This window comes from Calidris pugnax, unplaced genomic scaffold (assembly GCF_001431845.1).
Source record: "Calidris pugnax isolate Ruff unplaced genomic scaffold, ASM143184v1 scaffold225, whole genome shotgun sequence".
Lineage (NCBI taxonomy): Eukaryota > Metazoa > Chordata > Aves > Charadriiformes > Scolopacidae > Calidris > Calidris pugnax.
This window is the reverse complement of record NW_015091072.1, coordinates 1,119,136-1,143,299: the sequence shown is the minus strand read 5'-3', so window position 1 is coordinate 1,143,299 and position 24,164 is coordinate 1,119,136. Positions and strand designations below refer to the sequence as shown.

General features: G+C 39.2%; 1 protein-coding gene across 1 annotated transcript in view; it reads right to left on the bottom strand.

Moving 5' to 3' along the window:
- MAN1A2 (mannosidase, alpha, class 1A, member 2) overlaps positions 1–24,164 on the bottom strand; it is a 145,644-nt gene that overhangs the window by 101,977 nt on the left and 19,503 nt on the right. The window contains exon 2 of the mRNA XM_014957151.1: positions 13,772–14,027. Within this exon, the coding sequence (XP_014812637.1) occupies positions 13,772–14,027 (256 nt within the window). The remainder of the gene's footprint in view (positions 1–13,771; positions 14,028–24,164) is intronic.

Here is a 24,164-nt window from a genome sequence, read left to right as displayed (position 1 = left end):
TTTTGACATTGTGTGTCCTCGTGCTTTCAAGAGAAACTGATAGTTGTAGGTTTGACTAGTCCTGTGGGGTGTTCAGGAAATTAGAACCTCCCAGATCACTTTTGTAAACAACCAGGACTACATATCAGCCAGCAGAAAGCAGTTCCTTTCTTCCAGTTTTGCCTTCTTCCAAGTCTTGCCTTTGCAGGCTTCAATCTAATTATCTTCATCAACTTATCCCTGCGCCTCCGCCAGTTTTACTGTATCCTCTTTGAAGCTGAGAGACTAGAACTGCATGAAGTGTACAAGATGCAGAGGCACCTTAGCTTCACACACTACCATAAGAACTTTACCTATTTTGTTCTCTTTTCCTAAAATATTGAATATTTGCTTTTTGTCTGCTACTGAGCACTACAGTGACATTTCCCAGGAACTATTATAAATGCAAGTCATTAAAAATATACTGGGAAATCTCAGGTATCTGCGTGCTCAATAATTCTATTCCCTCTCTAGTTTCTGTTAATCTGCACAGTTCATTCACCAGGTACAGGGGTCTGCCATCCTTGGATCTCCCCTCGAACCTCTTTCAAAAACTGGTGTCTTGTTAGTTACCTAGTCCTCTGGTAACAAAGCAGCAAATATGAATGGATCAAGAATCCAAATCTCAGAGCAAACTAAGAGTTAACTGTTTCAGGTTTCAGGTATTACAGTATTGTATGTAGATGGTCTATGTCTTAATGGAACACACCACAAGAGGTTACTCATCAACTCCAAGTCAGTCACATTTTGTATCAATGACAATACCAGTAATTCTGAAATGTAACATTATCAAGCATTAACATAATTTAAAAAACTCTATGTTAAAGAACACACTGGTATTCATTCTACAGAGTTGCTCTGAGAAACACAGAAGGGACTACAGCAAAAATTATGCAAAGATGACTAACAAATAGTAGTTTTACTACATTTATTAAGAGGATGCTCTTCCCTTCCAATCAGTCTTCATAGCTGCAGAATATACACTATCACTTGTACAACAGCTCTTAAATAGAGGTCTCTTCCATTTAGCCATAATTCATAATTTTTGCTACCAAAATTTCCATAGTACAGGAATAAATGGCACATCAAACACAAGATTAAAATAGTAGCAAAGTCAATCACATATCATGGAGCCTTTATATTTATCCAGTTCTGAAGGTAAGTAATTTACCTGGTGTTTTTCTCTTTTCTTGTTTGGCTGATTGTATCAGGGAAGTGAAATATTTCCTTATTTTCTTGATCTGATTTTGCATTTATGAATTTTAAATACTGCAAATGCACTAGTTCATTGTTGAAAGACAAATTGTTCTCACAACAGTCTGGATAAAAAGATTCTTTAATAATGAGGACCTTGAATTTTTAACATGCTTCCAATAACGCACAAGTGCTAGAGAATTCTGTAATTGCTACAAATTGAATAAATTGATTCATTTTTAAAATATTCTCAAACATACAAATTTGCATTCCTCAGCAGCAGCACATTTTAAGTGACCAACCAAAACAACCTATCCAGGACGTGCAGGTGGAATACTGCACCATCCACACTAGGAGCTTTATTTTCATCCTTCTGTCCAAGCAAAATTAATACACCAAACTACAAAGCTTCTCATAAGCATAAATGAAAGATTTACAAATGTAAAATGAGTTCTTTCTACAATCATCCTGACATGCTGGGACACAATTTTGTGCACAGCCACTCCTAACTTGCCTGAACTGGTGAAAGGGCTAATTGCACGATTTTCATTCTAACATATCCATTGAAAATTAGTTTACCAACAGGCTTGATCAAAAGGAGTCCATCCTTACTTCCCACAGATTTCACTCATTAAGTAAAAATGAAATAAGCATTAAAGAAGTGCAGTGAAACTAATTTAAAGCCAACGTAACTGTTCTCAACATGCTGAATTACATTTGAGAATCCAGAACGGAGAATTACAAAGAGCGTGGAAACAAAATTACTTAATAAATGATGTATGTGTACATATATAATCACATTTATATATACACAAACTTACATATAAAATGTCTGTGCATATATCTATATTTTTATACACACACACTGCAGAGTGTTATCTTAAATATCGAATAAGATAGGTCATAATACTTAATTAGATTTCATTTTTATTGGGATCAAAGCCAGGAGCAGGGAGCTACACAATACAGTGCAAAATTCTTAACACAACAGACATTTATTACTAAAAACTGATGCCCTAACCAACTAGAAGTCCAAGTAAATTTGGACAAGAAAACAAATGGAACGTAATGTGTCAGCAATAATGAAATCGTTCTAAACTAGGCTTAGATGCTGAAAAAACAAGAAGTCACACAAAGGCAGACTATTTGGCTAAATCAAAAACACTGCAATTACAAAAAAAATAAATGAGATTAGCATTAGAAGCTTTATGAATAGCAACTATGAAAAGAGGAGTTACGTAGCATGAAAAGACCTCTACATATTTAAGTATTTCTTCTGCACAGCTCTTTTCTCAATAACCACGCAAAATAGAACTCGGGTAAAAGGACACTTACTCACTATTTTTAACTTGATTTCTTAAGAGAAGGCTTATGCAATCTTGCTGTCTGTACACCTGTCATTTGCCACACTCTGAATCCATTCTCTGATTTCAAACCTGATTTTACAGAGTTAGAGTAACCAGATACTTGAGACCTCTACTTTTTGTCGGGGAAAAAAAAAAAAAGAAAAGAAAAAAAAATATCTGTGGCAAGATAAGGTAGACAGACACAAATTAGCATCCCAACTGAGAGGAAAACAGTTATAATCCAATCCTTTATTCATGCAGAGGGGCAGCATTTAGGATGCAGGTAGCTCCAAACTAGGCACAGAACATTGCAACTCATGCAGTCAAAAAGGAAGATAAGAGGGCATCAACAGCAACATGTGCATGAGGAGCAGAGGGTGGTGTAAGGGGATTTAGGTCAAAAATCCACAGGAAACCATTAGTTTTGCTGCTTATAAAACAACCTCTTACTTTTCAACATTATTAACAGCCTCTTGAGAATCATCCAGAGATCATGATGAAAATACATTTTAATCACTTCTCTTGACACATTTCTAAATGTGTTGCCAAAATTGCCTCCACTAATATTAAATACATTACCTTCCTACCTCTCCTTATAAGAGGCAACACAATAGAAGTCACATTTTAAAAGAGGACACACTGGAAGTTTTGCTGAAAGCCACAGTAAGTTTTCTGGCGAAAGAACTCATCAGGATGTCCCCAGCTTCCCAACTAGGACCTTGTTACTCACTTGTGCAAACCAGCTAAACTTCACAGCAACTCGTTTTGCAGGTGTCAGATGGAGCAAGTGATCTTTAACTGTGGTCTCTATGCTCCCTGGATGCCCATTGCACAGCAACTTTTGTTTAAATGGCTTTGTCCACTTTTTCATTTTAACCAGAAAGCCATGACAAGCAGGAACAGAAACAAAATTTTGCTGTGTCAAAAACAGCTTATCAGAAAGTAGGAAGACACCTCTTTGCTATCCTGTCTCATTAAACATAACAGCTTTTAAACTGCACAAGAAGTAGGCAAGCAGCTTCAGTCACTTCATGACTGAACCTTATTTGTGTGAACACCAAACCTCCGTTGAGCTGAATTAAGTATATGTACAACCAGCACTGTCTAATTACATGACTCTATCACAGCAAACACACAACAAGTAGTAGATCAAAAGCCTCAGAGAACCCAGATTTTCCAGTCTATCTTTGAAGCCTAGAACATAAAAACTATTTCACTCTTAAGTTTACTCCACTGTAGTGCATATCACTCTGGAAAAGCTCTCTTCCAGCTCAAAGGCTTAGTCAACAAACATCATCCTATCACAGAATGGCTGAGGTTGGAAGGGACCTCTGGAGGTCATCTGGTCCAACCAGATGTACCCTGGTACCAACCAGGGTAATCTGGAGCAGGTTGCCCAGGACCCTGTCATCTTAGAAATATCTCCAAGGAGAGAGACTCCACAACCTATCTGGGCTGCAGTGTTTGGTCACCCCCAGAGTAAACAAGGGTTTTCAATGTTTAGATGGAGCCTCATATGTTCCAGTTGTGCCCATTGTCTCTTGTCCTGTCACTAGGCACTACTGACAAGAGTTTGGCTGCCTCCTCTTTGCACCCTCCCTTCAGGTGTTTATTATGCATTGGCAAGATCCCCCCTTGTCCAAGGCAAACAGTCCCAGCTCTCTCAACCTTTCCTCAGATGAGAGATGCTCCAGTCCCCTAACCACCTTTGAGGGACTCTCTCCAATATGTCCACGTCTCTCGCAGTGGAGAGACCAGAAATGGACACAGCATTCCAGGTGTGGCCTCAACAGTGCTGAGTAGAGGGAAGGTATCATCTCCTTCAACCTGCTACCAATACTTCATCTAACCCAGCCCAGGATGCAATTTGTCTTGTCAGCTGCAAGGACACACTGCTGACTCATGTTCAACTTGGTGTTCACCAGGACAGGACTTCCAAGTCCTTTTCTGCCAAGCAGCTTTCCAGATGGTTGACCTCCAGCATCCATTGGCGCATGGGGTTGTTGCTCCCCAGGTGTAGGACTTCGCACTTCCGCTTCTGATGAAGTTCCTGTCAGCCCATTTCTCCAGCCTGTCATCCCTCTGGGTGGAAGCACAATTCTCGGCCAGATCAGCCACTCCTCCCAGTTTTGCTGTCAGCAAACTTGCCGAGGGTATATTCTGTTCCATCATCCAGATCATTAATGAGAATGTTGAACAGAATCGGACCCAGTAGTAATCCCTGGGGTACATCATTAGTTACGTGCCTCCAAACAGACATCAAGCAACTGATCACAACCCTCTGGGCCTAGCCATTCAGCCCATTTTCAACCCACCTCACTGTCTGCTTATCCAGCTGATACTTCATCAGCTTCTCTGTGAGAATTTTATGGGAGACACTGACAAAAGTCTTGGTAGACAGTACCCACTGTTCACCCCTCATCTACTAAGCCAGTCGTTTCATTGTACAAATTTATCAAGCAGGTCAACCATGACTTCCCCTTTTTCCATCCATGCCAGCTACTCCCAATCACCTTCTTATTGTTCGTGGGCCTGGGAATAGTTTCCAGTATTAGCTACTCCATCACCTTCCCAGGGACTGGTGTAAGGCTGACCAGCCTGTACTTCCCTGCATCCTTCTTGAAGACAGGAATGACAATTGCTACCCTCCAGTCTTTGGGCACTTCTCCCAATGACCATGATCATGCAAAGATTATTAACAGGTCTCGCTGTGACATCAGCCAGCTCCACCAGGACTCCTGGGTACATCTTATCAGGGCCCATAGACTTATGTGTTAGTTTGCTTAAGTATTCCTTCACCTGAACCTGTTCCACTAAGGGTAAATCTTTTTTGCTGCAGACTTTCTCAGTGATTACCAGGGCCTAGGAATCCTGAAGGCCAGTCTTACCAGTCCAGAATGAGAGAAAAAAAGAAGATCAGCTTCTTCCATGTCCTCTGTGACCAGGTTCACTGTCTTACTCCGCAGCAGGCCCACATATTCTTTAACCTTCCTTTTGTCACCTGTGTACTTAAAGAAGCCCTTCATGTTGCCTTTGACATCCCTTGCCAGATTCCCTTGAAGTTGGAACAAGTAGTAGATCAAAAGCCTCAGAGAACCCAGATTTTCCAGTCTATCTTTGAAGCCTAGAACATAAAAACTATTTCACTCTTAAGTTTACTCCACTGTAGTGCATATCACTCTGGAAAAGCTCTCTTCCAGCTCAAAGGCTTAGTCAACAAACATCATCCTATCACAGAATGGCTGAGGTTGGAAGGGACCTCTGGAGGTCATCTGGTCCAACCAGATGTACCCTGGTACCAACCAGGGTAATCTGGAGCAGGTTGCCCAGGACCCTGTCATCTTAGAAATATCTCCAAGGAGAGAGACTCCACAACCTATCTGGGCTGCAGTGTTTGGTCACCCCCAGAGTAAACAAGGGTTTTCAATGTTTAGATGGAGCCTCATATGTTCCAGTTGTGCCCATTGTCTCTTGTCCTGTCACTAGGCACTACTGACAAGAGTTTGGCTGCCTCCTCTTTGCACCCTCCCTTCAGGTGTTTATTATGCATTGGCAAGATCCCCCCTTGTCCAAGGCAAACAGTCCCAGCTCTCTCAACCTTTCCTCAGATGAGAGATGCTCCAGTCCCCTAACCACCTTTGAGGGACTCTCTCCAATATGTCCACGTCTCTCGCAGTGGAGAGACCAGAAATGGACACAGCATTCCAGGTGTGGCCTCAACAGTGCTGAGTAGAGGGAAGGTATCATCTCCTTCAACCTGCTACCAATACTTCATCTAACCCAGCCCAGGATGCAATTTGTCTTGTCAGCTGCAAGGACACACTGCTGACTCATGTTCAACTTGGTGTTCACCAGGACAGGACTTCCAAGTCCTTTTCTGCCAAGCAGCTTTCCAGATGGTTGACCTCCAGCATCCATTGGCGCATGGGGTTGTTGCTCCCCAGGTGTAGGACTTCGCACTTCCGCTTCTGATGAAGTTCCTGTCAGCCCATTTCTCCAGCCTGTCATCCCTCTGGGTGGAAGCACAATTCTCGGCCAGATCAGCCACTCCTCCCAGTTTTGCTGTCAGCAAACTTGCCGAGGGTATATTCTGTTCCATCATCCAGATCATTAATGAGAATGTTGAACAGAATCGGACCCAGTAGTAATCCCTGGGGTACATCATTAGTTACGTGCCTCCAAACAGACATCAAGCAACTGATCACAACCCTCTGGGCCTAGCCATTCAGCCCATTTTCAACCCACCTCACTGTCTGCTTATCCAGCTGATACTTCATCAGCTTCTCTGTGAGAATTTTATGGGAGACACTGACAAAAGTCTTGGTAGACAGTACCCACTGTTCACCCCTCATCTACTAAGCCAGTCGTTTCATTGTACAAATTTATCAAGCAGGTCAACCATGACTTCCCCTTTTTCCATCCATGCCAGCTACTCCCAATCACCTTCTTATTGTTCGTGGACCTGTGAATACTACTCCCAATCACCTTCTTATTGTTCGTGGGCCTGGGAATAGTTTCCAGTATTAGCTACTCCATCACCTTCCCAGGGACTGGTGTAAGGATTAGCTGCTCCATCACCTTCCCAGGGACTGGTGTATGGCTGACCAGCCTGTACTTCCCTGCATCCTTCTTGAAGACAGGAATGACAATTGCTACCCTCCAGTCTTTGGGCACTTCTCCCAATCACCATGAACATGCAAAGATTATGAACAGGTCTCGCTATGACATCAGCCAGCTCCACCAGGACTCCTGGGTACATCTTATCATGGCCCATAGACTTACGTGTTAGTTTGCTTAAGTATTCCTTCACCTGAACCTGTTCCACTAAGGGTAAATCTTTTTTGCTGCAGACTTTCTCAGTGATTACCAGGGCCTAGGAGTCCTGAAGGCCAGTCTTACCAGTCCAGAATGAGGGAAAAAAAGAAGATCAGCTTCTTCCATGTCCTCTGTGACCAGGTTCACTGTCTTACTCCGCAGCAGGCCCACATATTCTTTTGTCACCTGTGTACTTAAAGAAGCCCTTCATGTTGCCTTTGACATCCCTTGCCAGATTCCCTTGCAGTTGGGCTTTGGCTTTCCCAATTCTGTCTCTGTAAACTCAGATTGTATCTCTGTATTCCCCCCAGGTTAACAGTCCCTGTTCCCACCTCCTGTACACTTCCTTTTTGTGTTTGAGTTTTGGAAGAGCTCCTGGCATTTTTTGCCTGATTTCCTGATGGTCGCTCTTGAGCTTGGACGCAATCCTTCAGTATTAACTGGCTTTCTTGAGCCCCTCTTCCCTCCAGGGCCTTATCCCAAGGGACTCCACCAAGCAGATTTTTGAAGAGGCCAAAGTCCGCTCTCCTGAAGCAGTTGTGAGCTTGCTAAACTCCACTATCTCATGGCCTCTACAGCCATGGCTGCCTTCAAAATTCACACCACCAAACCCCTCCTTCTTTGTCAATGTAAGTTCTAGCAGAGCACCTCTCCTTGTTGGCTGCACTATCATTTGAAGGATTAAGTTGTCACCATTGCACTGCAGGAAACTCTTGAATTCCTTATACCCTGCCGTGTTGTGCCTCCAACAGATACCAAGTTGGTTGAAGTACCCCATGAAGAACAGGACCTGCAAACGTGATGCTCCTCCAATCTGCCTGTAGAGGGTCTCATTCACTTGTTATGCCTGGTCAGGCAACCTATAGCAGACGGACACTACAATGTCACCCATACCGATCTGCTGTTTAATCCTTACCCATAAGCTCTCAGTTGGTTCATCATCCATCCCCAGGCAGAGCTCCAGACACTCCAGCTGGTCTCACATAAAAGGTAACTTTACCCCTTGTTTTCCTGGCCCATTCTTCTTAAAGAGTCTGTATCCCTCCACTGCAACACTCCAGTCATGCAAGCCATCCCACCCATCCCATCTCCGTGATCCCAAAAAGATCACAGCCTAGCAAATGCACACAGGTCCCTGACTCATGTTTAAGGCCCACGCTGCATCTACTATTGCACAGGCACCTGGGAGAGGTAACCTGGCATGCTGGTTTCCCAGAAAATTTTAGGGATTTCTCCATAATGGTAGCCGTAGGCACTTGCTTATTGCAACTGCTAGACATGACTGTGCTTCAGCCCCGTTTTGCTGATTTTGTGATGCCTGCCACATCATGACAGGCCTTTTGCTCATCCACCATGTCAATCACTCCTTCACAGGGCTGTTGGTCACTCTCTCCCTCCCCCATCATTCCCAGTTCAAAGCCCTCCTGAGGAGATCAGCCATCCTGCTGGCAAAGATGCCTTTGTCCTGCCTTAGTGTAGTGGATCCCATCTCTCTCAGGCAGACCCTGCAACAGGGTCCCATGGCTGTAGAACCCAAAACCCTGTTGCCAACACCAGCTCCACAAACACCTGCTGATGTGCATTGCCAGTGCCCTCCTCCTCCTCACACCCTACCCCAAGCAGACCACTACCCAGACCACCAGGTCCTTGACGGTCATCCCCAGAGCTCTGTGGTCAATACGTAGGCAAAACTGATATTGCATGTAATACACCACCTACTAACTTGTATCTAAACCTTACACATCCATAATTTCAATACTTCTCAGAGCAAACACCTATGGACTTAAACAATCCAAGAACTCAAAGCAAACATTTAAAATGTTTAGAACAAGGTATACGTAGAATATCCTGCATGGGATTAGTACCATTATTTTAACACGTATCCAAAATGAACACTAGCAGTAAGGTAATATTGTGAAATCTTAGGCTGAAATGAAAAACCTGAACCCTGTGTAGGGTGGAAAAGAATAACAGAATTTTCCTTGTTTGACTGGGTAAAATTTAACTTCCCAAGGAAACAAAACTCATTAGAAAAAAAAAAAAAGAGCACTATAATGATTACACTTAAACTGCAGGAAAAAAAAATAATGTTCTGAACACCACTTAAAGGACGTAATAATGGAAATTAAGTGCCAAAAGTTCCAAGTGCTCATGCAATTTATATCTAATTTATCTTGGAAAGGAAGCTAATGACTTCCAAAAGATGAGTTTTGTTCTTAATTTCTTTGCATTAACCACAATAAAAAGACATCTTGTATAATTTTCCAAAAAGTTTTTAAGTTACATCTAATCTCTTATAAGAGCATTTTATCATCTTTTACTTAGTATGAAAAAAAATCACTAAGTATTAATAAAAACTTAAAGTGTAGCATCAAGGATAATTTTCAGAGGCGTTTATTCTTAAAATACCAGTTAATTAAAAACCACAGCATTTTTTTTAAAGCCAGAAGAGCATGCTAATATGCTAGGGAAGTGCTACAAAGCACGTACAGTAAGCAGGTGGAAAATTTTTACTTCTCAAAGTTGTTACTGTGCCTCTAAAATAATCAAGCAAACTCATAAATGGTCCTTACTGAAATAACTGAATTAATAGCTCATTAGAAGAATATAGACAAATTATACAGTTCTGTGAGTTAGTTACAATTGAGACTACAACACTAAATATAACTATCAGAAGTTGCAAAAGAACCATAAAAATGAAGCCAAGAGATGCAGATTCTGCTCCTTGTTTATTCCACAACCTTAAGCTGCCCTCTGTGTGCTCAGCAAACATTCCTATTACATAGAGCTTTCAAATACTTTGCAAAGCTCTCAAGAGCATTATACTTCTACTTTTATACGCACTTTAAAAAAAAAGTATTTTTAAAATATTTAAGTACTGCAAAACCACTTTTTATACAAAGATCTATTAAAAAAGGATTCGTCAAGTTGTTCTTTTGAAAGAAGTTATAAATTTTCTTCAAAAATGACAGAAATGAGATCCCCATATCAAAGTTTTCCAGTTTTTTCCCCACTTGTACATAGCCATTGGCATGTTACACATTAGCCCCAGTCAGCCCAATTCTACATAGTTTTTCACCATTTGATACTAGGTGAAATAGGCTGTATAAATTCTTTAGTATAAGTCAATAAAACAAATTCATTTCATTTAAGCAGTCTAATGCTATTCTGTGAAAGTTCAGTTCCCCAAATATGTATCAGGACACTTCAGAGTAATCCAAGGCACGAGTCAAATGCCTACTTAGGACCACCTGGAATTTTGAAGCCAGCCCCTGAAGAGCTAGGAGCTTCCCTACGCTATTTTTTCAGTCTCAATCCAAGCAACCATAACGTCTGCAAGTCAGAAGTGCTACATAAGCTAGGTGTAGATCTATGTTAGAGATATTGTCTCCTGAAACTTGTTCTTTTATTGCTAAGTCTCTACCTCATCTATGAAAACCATATTTATCAGTCTACACTGGTTGCAAAAAGCAGTAAAAGAATAGGTAGTGATGATCACAGCATATTTCAAAATGCACTGGGCATCTCTGGAATCACTGCAGCCTTCTGTGATACAGATGACATTGTCAAAAACAGGTTTCAGGCAAAATATTATTCATCTGACACTGTCAATACATACATGTTTTATCTCAGGCACATGATATTCATTGCGATACAGCAGATGCCAAACTCCAGTAGACAGAGGCCAAGCAAAAATGACAATGTACCAACAATAGGTTCTACAGCATCACCACTAGCAGACCTTCCACTCCCTTATTCTATGCACCTAGCTGTAGAAGTGATATTCTGCTGTCCTGCAGCAAAGAATTTGAAGATTCTGGAGATCACTTGGCAGCCAACAGTACTAAAAAGACTGACTCCATGAAGGCAGGTCACACAAAGACAGAAAGTACAGTCGTGCTAGTATTGATCCTGGGCTGTTCAAGCACAGCAGTCCCACTGTTGAAGACTGCTCTGTCCAAAGGTATGATTATCCTAACTGAAGTATTGACCAACTTAATATTGAGTCCCATAAAATCTTCGGTCTGGCTGTGAAACGCTACACTTCAGAAATCACAACAGGAGCTGTCAACAAGTTACACAATAAAAAAAAAATATAAAAAAATCAGCCTTTCAGCATGACTCACACGTAGGCTGATCACCAAGAAAATGAGAGAGCCTTTTGCAGCATGAGATTTGTAGCAACTGCAAATAAGGATCACCTGAGCTATTAAACTACCTCAGATTCCTTACCCACAAATTGTTATACCTTCAGGTTCAGAACAGCAAGAATTGTCCAAACTTTACTACTTATTTATGTCACTAAGAAAATTGTCATTCTTTATTAACCTACAGCTTCTCATGGCCTCTCTCTACGTTCTGAGACAACAACCTCAGAAATGCAAATAGTATTTTCAACCCTCCTTCCAATTCCAGGCTTGATCTATAGGAACTTGTGTTGGTTTCTTCCAGCTAGTTCCTCGCTGTTAGCAGTGCTCAGTACTTTCACATTACTTGATCAACTCATTTTTATTCTAGCCATTAAATCCATCAGTGGCAAATTCAAAGGTATTTAAATACAGTAATCTATATTTAAAATTAAGAAGTGTTGACAACTAGATGACCATACCATTCACAGTTCATCTTCACCATGCAGAAGACATTTGAAAAACAAGATTCTCTGTATATTCTCACCAAAAATGTTTGAGGACACAGTTTTAATTTAAAAAGCAGTAGAGCCTTTTGAAATCCACAATTTGGTGCTGTCCTTTGGGCAACAAGCCTAACCAAGCAGAATCAAGGGAGTCCAATATTCCAAACAAAACTTCTGAGTCAGAAGTGCTTCTGCAGTAGTCACGAACAGAACGGGCACACCTTCCAGGGAAGGATTTGCTATTTGAGAGATTCAAATAATGATACCGTTCCATGCTGTATCACTCATGTATCATAAGCAGTTGTTCAACATTTGCTAAGAGTGGATTTCATCTAGTCATCATTAATAGTCACAAGTGAAATACCAAGTTGGGTGAGCCACCCACAGCATGGCACACACTGCAGCTGCAACTCCTCCCTAGTATGAGGACAGGTGTATGACTGACTTATTTTTGTTTGGTTTTATGAGCTAACTAAACTCAGAATACAATTTAAAAGAAGATTTAGCTGCTGTAACTACTAAGTGTTGTGGTCCTGGTTCTTTAATCACAGCTTGTCTACCTCTGGCCTGAACCATTCCTCCTTGCTAACCCAGTTTTTAGGCATAAAACTAATCAGATCGCAAGAAAAAAACCAAAACAAAACACTAAAATGCCATGCTTGTTTAATTTAGCTGCTGTAACTACTAAGTGTTGTGGTCCTGGTTCTTTAATCACAGCTTGTCTACCTCTGGCCTGAACCATTCCTCCTTGCTAACCCAGTTTTTAGGCATAAAACTAATCAGATCGCAAGAAAAAAACTAAAACAAAACACTAAAATGTTTCTGCCATGCTTGTTCGAAGTATAGACTCAGAAAAGTATCTGGCAATAGTAAACCCAGTTTTTAGGCATAAAACTAATCAGATCGCAAGAAAAAAACTAAAACAAAACACTAAAATGTTTCTGCCATGCTTGTTCGAAGTATAGACTCAGAAAAGTATCTGGCAATAGTAATAGAAAACTGGCATCACCAGGGGAAAAAAAGAGGGCAATGAATCTCATGGTAAACCAGGAGCAGAGAGAATAAGACCAGAAACAGCCACAGCACAGACTGCCACAGAACCAAAAGCCTAAGCCAACATCTTAGTTCAAACATAACACAGATAAATGAGGCAATCTACTTAAATGAGCTCCTAGGTTTTTTTACACCCATTTAAAACTTTATTTGAAAAGCATGTGATAACTTTGGTAATTTGTAAATTTTAGCAGCAGGTCATTATTTTTATTTCCTTTTTTACACCCATTTAAAACTTTATTTGAAGAGCATGTGATAGTTTGGTAATTTGTGAACTTTAGCAGCAGGTCATTATTTTTTTTTCCTATCTTTTTAAATAATTTTTTTAAACATTTAAAAAAATCCTATGACATTAACACATTTCAGTCTTTGAATAGAACCTGACAAAGTCGGGCTCTATTTTAAAAATGCACTTGCTGCTGTTCCACGTATTAATGACAAACACATACCCCTAAGTTGAAGAAATCCTTAAAATACTTTTAAAATTCTAATCCAGTGAAATATTAACATTCCAACACCAGGAAAAAAAACCCATGCAATAACGCTGATGTTCACTGATATGTGATATACACTTTTGACTTACTGTTTATTTAGAAGATTTGTAGTTCTGTTTTTCTTTTCAATATAAATCACAACAACAACTAAACGCCATATAATAACTGCTATTAGATACAAGAATGGGTAAGGACCACATCATCATCATCATCTTTACCTCTTTAATTTTGTTCCTCTTCTCTCGGATATCCGGGTCTGCTGGTTCTCCACTGTTTATCCCTATCAGGTTTGGTAAAGGAACAGGGGGCAGTGGCTTGCTGTCTTTCTTTTTCAACTCTTGCACTACTTTGTTCTTTTCTGTCTGTATCTCAGCTTGAATCTCATCACGTGATTTCTTCAATTTCTCCTTAGCCTCTTCCAGAGCCTTTTCATGATCTGCTCGGATCTTATTTCTCAGACGTTCCTCTTCTTCTCTAGAGACACAAATGTTGGTCAGCATCTCATTACTAAAAACACATTGCTTATAAACAAACTGCGGCTTCAAAACAGAAGCCACACACCAAGTTCGTTCACTCTAAGCAATTCTAATGATTCAGACAAGTTTACTGAATTATGTTACTTGACAATCCTACACTATTTTTGCCATCAACACACACATCAGCAACACTACTGTAGAGAAGTATATCATAGGGGTTTTCTAGATTATATCTCAGCACCTTCGCTTTCTACGCAAAACTTTAGAAAGGAAAAGCCCTACACCCTGTACTTCAACTACAGGATGCATGCACAGGCACATCTAGCAATCATTCTGTTTTAAAAAGAACCAAAAAAAAAAACCAAACCAGAAGGGCTCTTCATCACCTTCTGGACAATCATATATCTTATACAACTTGTCAAGATCTGAAGTAACTACTCAAAAAAAAAATCATCACAGGCACTCCTTTTATTAACAATGAGGTGTGGGTTGCAAGAGCTGCAAACTCCAACCCCTGTTTTGTCTTGAATTCAGAACTCATTGTTCCAATCACTATGGTCCATAAACCCCACAAGTTAAATGCAGAGTTAATTATAAAGCCATTTATGAACATAAGAGCTTTTAGTAAAACATGGGTTTAAAACTCACTATCGACAAAATCAACATCATCTTGGTTGTAAGCACAATCTTCCATCATGATCTTCATGATCATCATCAACAATCAGTAAAAGTTTTGACATTCACACACAAAACAAAGAGTGCCATTTTAAAGCCTCGCTTAAACAAGAGGTTATTCTAAAACCAGACAAGAATGGACCATTCCAGTCCTAAAACATCTCAAGGCATCAGAAAGAGACACGTCAAACTCATTATAACACAACCTTTTCAAGCTTCTTTAAAATATAAAGTTGTTGCTCAATGACTAATGTAAGCCAAAATAGTTACAGGGATTTAAAATAAGTCTTAGTTACAAAAAACAACATGCTCCCCCCTATTTTCTCCCAGAGGCAAAAATACTTTTGCCTCTAAGAGCATTAAAGAACAGTGGATAACTGAAAGGAAAGAAGGCAAGCAGCAAGCCATGAAAGAAATATCAAGCTTAGACTAACTGCTTTTAGGAGGAATTGCACTACTCAACCCATGTTATGTGTTTTTTCCAGTATACTGCGAACATACTGATGGAAAGGAGCAACCAATATTTGGTATGTGAGAATTAGAATAGAATAGTTCAGTTGGAAGTGACCTTCAGCGATCATCTAGCCCAACTGCCATTAAAAAACAACCCAGAGTTTACAGAAAAAGTAAACACAACATTGACAGCTTAACAAAACATTGACAAATTACCAAAACATTGACAAAAATACAAATATATCTACATATTTAAATTGGGATATTTTTACTGAAACGGTTATTACAAATATTTGCAAAGACTATGATAAAGTGGTAACTTTTCCAGAAATTCAAACAAATTTCAAGTAACTCACAGGGGTGCTGTGTTGGAATATTTGGGGATACAAATGGATCTTACTGAGCTTTGCAAGTATAACAGAAGTGTTTGTATTAGTCTCCCAGATCAAGATTATGTCGCGTCTACTATTCAGCACTGCTTCACCTTTACAAAAAAAGGTCAAAGAATGAATCTGATCTGAATAACTTGCATAGAGTTGTGATACAATAATATCACAGAATCAATCTTCTAGGTTGGAAGGGACCTTAAAGATCATCTTGTCCAACCGTCAACCCAACTTTGACAAAAATAGACACCCACACAACAAACAAAAAGCAACACCATCACTAGACCATACCTCCCAGCACTACATCAACCCGTCTTTTGAACATCTCCAGGGATGGTGCCTCAACCACCTCCCTGGGCAGCCCATTCCAATGTTTGATAACCCTTTCGGTGAAAAAATTTTTCCTAATATCCAGCCTGAACCTCCCCAGCCTGGTTCATTTTGTGCAAGGTTTATGACTGTTACAGCCCTCTGCCTAAGGAGAGCCGATTCTCCCAGTCAAAGTGCAATAAATCAAGCTTTTTAGCTCCAGAAATTCACAGTTCAAACCCCCAGTGCACTAGCCCTGGCTGCCATCTCATAAACATCCAGTATATTTTTGAGTTAAAATTTATACACCTCTGCTCCATTCTCTAGCTTGGACTCAAAAGCTCAAAGAGATACTTTTTTTTTTAGGCACATATTTTGTTCTTAATTTGACAAAGCCTGACATCACTTCATGTCATCCAGAAACTAGCTTTCCAGTTTACAGGCCAACGTGCATAGCAAGCAGTGGGAAACCATGGCAATATAACAGAAACGCTCTCAGCAAAACACGTTACACAAAGAGTGTTTTATTAGACCTTACATTTTTCTTAAGTGCTATTAGGTTTGCATTTTAAAAAACTTATAGCAGCATTATTATAAGCTTTTGATATTTATATATAATGCAATGTTTTAACAGATGAGCTGACTGAAAGGCATTCAAACTGAAGTTCTTTAGTCACTTTTCCCAATATGACCCATGTCACACGTATTTTCCCCAAACAATAAAAAGGACTGAGCTCTTCACTTTGACTATCAAATCCAAGCTCATTAACACTGTTGAACAGTAACAGTCCCTTCTCTCCTTTGACTGCAGAGCAAATAAACAACTTTGAAAGTGACAAAACACTAGTCTAAACAGAGAAAAAAACAAATAATACCATTTAGGGTAACTTTTCCTTCTACTGTGACCCACTTCTGGTAGAAATAACTTTCTTGTATTCCTGTAAAAGTTACTCATATTTCTATCAACTGAAAAATTTGAAACCATAGATCTGTAGTCTGGAAAGCTTTCCCAAGGCTAGCAGAGGGCTCTGCATAATGTGATAAGATGCAACTAAAGAGAATGAGGTCACCAGAACGAGACATCATTCCCCACAGTCATGTTCTCACCAAGAGACAGCACGCTGTACAGGAGCCAAAGAAATGCCTTACAGACAAATGAGAAATAGGAAGCGTTACTGAATATTTAAGAAACAAAATACTTCAGCGTGGGGTTACTGTATTTTGGGGGTATGTCCCTCATTTTCCAAACTCCGTTTCTGGGGGAAAGTGAAGCCTTTACCTTCTGACTAGATGTACGAACATTTTGTTAATAGATATTTAAGTTCTTTTTGCAAAGGATCAACCGTCACTTAAAACCTGATTTAGAAAAAATGGTGTAACAATGTATCTCAGACCTTAATAAAAAAAAAAAAAGTTCAAGGTGTATTCATATTAACCTAATTCGAAGAGGATGCTTTCTAATGAGTGTGTTTTATTCATAAATAGTAATGGTTTTGGTGAAATGCACAGTTAACATGCACATCCCCAAATACGATCTCCCAGTGTGAAAAAGATGAACGATGACTGCGTAGTTATAGTGAGTCTAACTCACTAAAATGAGTCACTGGTGATGTGCTTTGTGCACCTTCAGGATTTTGCACCATCAAGATCAAGGTCCATGAAGATTTTGCCTTTACCTTTCGTTTAAATTTTCAGTCCCAGGTGCTGTATACAACAGCAATAAGAAATGCTTCATCACTCTACCAACTTCATCTATTTCTAGATTCAAACTGCATGAAACAGCCATAAATTGGAAAACAAGTTTTGAACTCACGTCTGTTTACGCTGCAGGAACCACTATATAAACATACAAAAGCTGTTGATTTCTACAGCTCTATAATCCAATTAGAGTCATTAAGGAGGTTTGAATGACAGTCTACTTGCCTTCAGTCACTCAGCAGAATATCTAAGTGTCTGAAGAACGTACAGAGACTCAATAGAGATGAAAAATTCGAGCACTAACTGTATGATCAGCTCCAAGTCTTCCAGGAAGTGACATTTTCAGACAAACATAAGAAAACAGTAAGATGAAGAGAAAGGTCAACAGGTATTTGAGGAAGTTTACAGGAGATAGTACGAAGCTTCTTCTGCAGACCAATATTCTCCATGCAATTAGGAATGATGGACAGCGTGAGCTACAAGAAATGTCATATTCTACACTTCCAGCTGAAGACGTGTTTTACCAAATATATTCAAGTATATGATCCTAAAGGAAGAAAAAAAAAAAATCACACCCCTAAACACCAATACCATATGTTTCTTCTGAATTCTTAAGCAACAAGTGAAAATACAGAATAAAGTTAAGAGAATGAGAAGACTTGAACTGTGTAAGCAGCCAACAGCCCCCCCAAGTCACACCCAAACCCCAACAAGCTGCCCATCCAAGCATAAGAAAGAGTCAGCAAGTTTAACACATGTAGATATCACTACACTCAACTACTCTGAATTAAAGAGACCTCAGAAAGGATCAATCTAAAAATATAAGATTGGAAAGCATCCCAGCGTAAACACTTACGCCAAAATGTGTCAAACAGTTTCCCTATCCAGCTACCCTCCCCCCACCCGCCAAGCTTGCAGGCAACATAAGCAAACTCTTCAAATACAGACCATTTTGAGTAAAATTTCAAAAACCTTACTTAACAAAAAGCTGCTGCCTCCCTCTTTGTAACCCCGACAGCTTATTCTAAAAATCCTAAGATGGAGATTTTACCATGAAACTACAGCAACAGCTACTTTAAAACAAGTAATATTATTAAAAGAATCTGTGATTAGACTATTTTTGCCAGCAAGAGCCATAAATAGAGCTAATAATTAGTATCTAAAACTAGACAAGTGCAGGCCTAAGACAGGTGCAAGTTTTTTAAACAATCACCATAATTAACTATTGCAGCTGCTTATGCAGGAACACTGTACACACTCAAAAGTGTCCACAGGCTGTCTAAATGTCATTCAGAAAAGACCACAAATTATAACACTTCACAACCAGATCTCCAATCGAAATTTAACGTGCTTTAATTATGCACACAATATTGAGCCTTGTGAACTTACAGCTAAGCTTCACTTGCCAAGACAATGACTTAAGTCTGAGAAACTGAATTAAAAAAAAAAAATAAAAACAACAACAAAAAACCCAAAACAACCAACCAACCCCAAAAATGCTGTCAAACTTGTTCTTAAGATTCAAGATCAAAAATGGAAATCAAAATTAAAAGGGAATCAAGAAAGGAAAACTGGCCACCAGCAACTGTTCTCTCACACTAAAAAGCAAAGTATTAGGTCACCTTAGCAAAAGGACAACCATTTTGTTATCATTTCCAGTGGGATGGACAGACAAGAACTGTTAAAGCACCTAAGTATTTGTGTAAGTCTGTCATCCAGAAACAAACCCCATGTGGAAATTCTGAACTCTTGCCCTTTTGTCAAGTTTAATTTGCAACCAGAGGCTACTTTCAGAGACACTGTGAAACAAACAGGTAGGCATTAATTTAAAAAATAAGTAAATAAATAAGTCTTTTGAGAGCCAGTACCTAGAAAACATTTCACATGTTAACTACAAAAGTTGCTTTTCCTTCCAATCTTTCAGCATACGTGATTTTATAACACCACACATATTACAAACCCATCACATTTGCCTAGTACATGGAGAAAATACATTCATGACACACTAGGATACTGGATATATATCTACTGCCCCTCATTGCCCAAAAATTAACCCAAATTGCATAAGATCCCTTGAGTTGTTTCTTTCAGACAGAGGTGACAGTAGAATTTATTTCTAGCAAGTCGTTAGATTTGATGATGACATGAGTACTGCTCCTCAAACACAAGGAGCACGAGACAGAGTCCTAATGGAAGTCCCCTTATGCCTCTCCATCAGTTTCAGAAGTTCTTCCTCTTGCCAATATGCTTCTCCTTGACCTTTTCAATGTTCCTATTTCCTGACTTCCCTTACTATTATTTGTACACCCATCTAGGCTTCGCTACCTTCTTTAGTCTTCTACAAAGGCTTGGCCACCACTCTGAACACCAGTCCTCTCACTTTCATCATTCAACTTCTTTGGACCATGCCAAGGAGAGGAGAGCAGAGAATTAACACAGGCACCCTCCTTTAATCCTCTCAAATTCCATTCCAACTTCCTTCCACTTCTGTGCAATAAATGACATCCCTAACTGATCTCTTTTGCAGCCAAATCTTAGACCAAGAATATGGGCCTTCAGCCACCATCATCACTTCTTTCAAAAACTCTCACCTCTACACTGGTAGTTCACAGATCCTATTCCAGATCTGCTCTCTCATCTAAACCAAAACCTCACTCTGACATTTCTTTGTAGATCACCGGGTATCACCTTCCAGTGAAACGAACTGTAACTTAACTTTTAATCTTCCTCCCACATCTTTTGTTCAGCAGTGGAAACTTCTCCATTCCCCAGACTCGCAGTGTCTGGGCATTCTTCCCATTTCCTAGAACTTGAATACACCAAAGTTTTTCTGCTTAGTTTCCATGTATTTTAAATGCAGTCTTTCTTAACCTGTATAGTTATAAGCCTTTAGAGCTTGTTCTTGCTCTGTTCATCCAGTAATTCTGTTATGAAGACAATCCACTTAACTACTTGCATCTTTACATTGCCTTTCTGTACTTTTTTCCCTGCAAAATCTATAATTCATTCTATGTATTTTTTAGGGACAGCAAAAAGAAAACATGGCCACTTCTAGATGTCTGATACATTAAATTCACAGATTTCCATGCAGGTCATTAAAGGCCACTGCTGATTCTTACTCCTCAGTCTGTCTCCATCCAATTGTTTTCCTTTGTCTTGTAATTTAGGCAGGGCCTTTGGAATGATGACAAACAAAACCCTTGGGGAATATATTTAGAGAGAATTTCAGAAACACATTGAATGGGCACAAAGAATTGCAGAAAGGAGGGGAGAGTTAAAGCACATCAGTTATGCATGAAGAGCAAGCCCTCTGCAAAACTGAAAGCCAAAAAAAAAATCCTTATTATTGCTAGATAACTTTTTATAAGACTTTGGAACATAGCCAGAATCCTCATCATAAGGTAATACACCCAACTAAACACTTCATTAATAAAGTGCATTAGCATATAAGACATCTCTTGTTTTCTTTCACAATGATAGTAACAAGTACAACACATATCTTCCACAATCAAATGTGGAACATGTATAACCTCTGAATGAGAAAAAAAGACGTGCTGGCAAAGGGTCATCCTTAGGGAATTATTTGCTTCCTATGTTGTGAATGTTAACATCAACAGAATTGGGGAAGTTTTCTATCCTGAGATTCTGTCAAGGGCTGTGACCATTAGCAAAGGCATTTGTTCCTGGTTTCTCTCTACAGCAGCTGCGTAATCCCAAGCGTCAACTCAAAAAAAGGGGGAGGACGCCGAGCTCAAGCTGATGGCTTTCTTGGGACCTGAAAGCACTGTCACAGCCGGTACAGGCAGCTTAAGCTTTACTAGTGAAGAAGGAAGAACATTTTCTACAAATACTGCAACAGTTGTATTCATCTCAGCAGCCAGGCATTCGTCAGCGCTAAGAAGGGTCACTAGAGACCGTGTAAGCATTTCAAGCTTACATGAATTTTCTTAGTTTTGTAGTTACAGTATCAGCTGAAACAGATTTTCAGACAAATCAGATCAACTATTTCAGGAATAATTATGGTACATTTTCTCTTTTTAAGACTACAACAGCAACAAGTGCAACTTTCTTTAGTAAGGAACAAATACAAAAATACAAACCGGAAGATTTACATAAGTTTTCAACTAGAGCAAACTCATTCAGTTTTTAGTGTCTTAGTGTCATTCAGGTACGAAAATACTTTGTTAGGAAAAAGCCATAGATGCATAAAGAATGTAGAGTTTTAAATCACTACGGCTCTATCAAACACATCTCATTTAGATCCTTTTTGCTTATACGACGTAAAAGAGAATACAATTAGATTTGCCTCAAGGCACTAACATATAATCAAAAGTAGGCATTATTTCAGAAATTTTGCTGATTAAAGAAATTTCGTTTAACAGCTGCAGCTAATTACTCTTGTGCAGAATATTAGGCCTCTGCAGAAAAAGGTCTTAAATCTGATTGTCAAAGGACTTACAACACTACTAGAGAGGAAGAAGTTTATTTTATTATTTAGGAATCAATCTTACTTCAAAAAAGAGAAACTGAAAAGTCTGTCTTACTAAAACTTTATGAAATTTAGGATCTCTTCATGTTTTATTAAGAAATCCGAATGAGAAGAATGTTGCTACCCGCCCTGTGTAAAAGTATTTTAAATAGCTTCCTGTCTCTAACACCATACTGACTGGAGCATTAGATCTTCCTTTCCAATTAGTACCCTGATGAGACAGATATTTATTTTTTTAAGTAATAAAGATGGAAGGACTTTACAGGAAGCAGGAGTGAAAAATACATACAGACTACAGGAGTAAGAAACAGAAAAAGAAATCAGTATTGAACAAGGGAATGCAGTAGGATAAAGTTAGAAACGAGCAAAACAGAACGAACATCTGGAAGCAGAGAGTTTATTTTGATGCAGAATTTGAACAGCACCAAAAATACTAGGATAATTTTAATTCAAAACTGCAGAAGCCTATTTGAATTAACAGTGTCAAACCACAGAATTTTCTACTCTAAACCACTGCAGGTAGTTGGAAACACTGCTGTTGTACAATTTTAGATACATTGCTTATATATATATGTATCTGGGTATTTACACTTTACTAACCACATTCAAGTCTAAGACATTATGGTCAAATATCTTGCATGCTATATTATTTTATTGATATAAAAGACAGTTTTATCAAGGCAGAATAAAACATAGCTGGTCCTGTGATACTGAGAAAGCAATTACACAGAACTGGGTTGTCAGGTAAGAGCAGTGTGTCATCTCTGCTTTTTATTAAAGAAGGCATTTTACAAATAAGCACATTACAAAGCATATGACAAAGCAGTCCCATTGACATTGATGGCACAGATCAGATACAGAAGCATATGCTCAAGCAGAAATAAAAGGAATAAGAGCACTCCCCATTACACAGCATCAAGCTCTTAAATACTATTTTACATCCAGTCTACTATTACTGCCAAAAACGAAGTTTCCAATAGGAAGGAAAAAAAAAACAACCACAACAATAAGCCAGAGACAAAGCCAACGACACAAGTCAGGAAGGAAAATAAAACTCGTGCATTCTATGATTCAGCATATCTCACAAAAGTTGCTGCAGAGTCTAAAGCATTACTGTATTTTTTCATACCACTCCAAACGCATTTTTCTCAGAAGTCATCATGCCACCATCTTTACAGGAGTTGTTTACTTTTCTTTATTCTACACAAAATTAAATATATACACTCGTTTTTCACAGTAATAAAAACAAACCAGCTTTGATGGCAGCTTTTTCCCAGAAATCACAGTCCTACTGAAGTGCCCAATATTAAACAGAATCCTAAAATTAGCCAGACTTAGATGGCTAATTTTTGATTAAAAAAACAGATTCAAACACCTGAAAACCAACATTATTACAGGTTTCCACTACACCTCAATTCTCACCCTTCTGAACACTTGAACAACTACATTAAAGTCACACATGCAGAACTAGCACTTCCTACACTATTTAACATTTTAACAATCTCTGGAGTGAATATTTTTGGGTTTTGTTTTTAAATATTATTCTTACATCATTTTTTACCGAAAGAAAATGAATCATGAGTCCCTCTCTGTACAACACCAGCAACAGTTCCAGTCTATGCTCTGTGGAAGCTGTCACTACAGCACTGATTTGCTACCTCTTCACCCTCTGTACTAGTTACATTGACGGAGAGCTGTGCCAAGATCGGATGCTGGGTTCATAACCTCCACTACACCTCAATTCTCACCCTTCTGAACACTTGAACAACTACATTAAAGTCACACATGCAGAACTAGCACTTCCTACACTATTTAACATTTTAACAATCTCTGGAGTGAATATTTTTGGGTTTTGTTTTTAAATATTATTCTTACATCATTTTTTACCGAAAGAAAATGAATCATGAGTCCCTCTCTGTACAACACCAGCAACAGTTCCAGTCTATGCTCTGTGGAAGCTGTCACTACAGCACTGATTTGCTACCTCTTCACCCTCTGTACTAGTTACATTGACGGAGAGCTGTGCCAAGATAGGATGCTGGGTTCATAACCTTAGATCTGTACAGGAATTTTGGGAGGAGATGGGCATAGAAACAAGGACAAAAAGACAACAAAGGAACTCCAG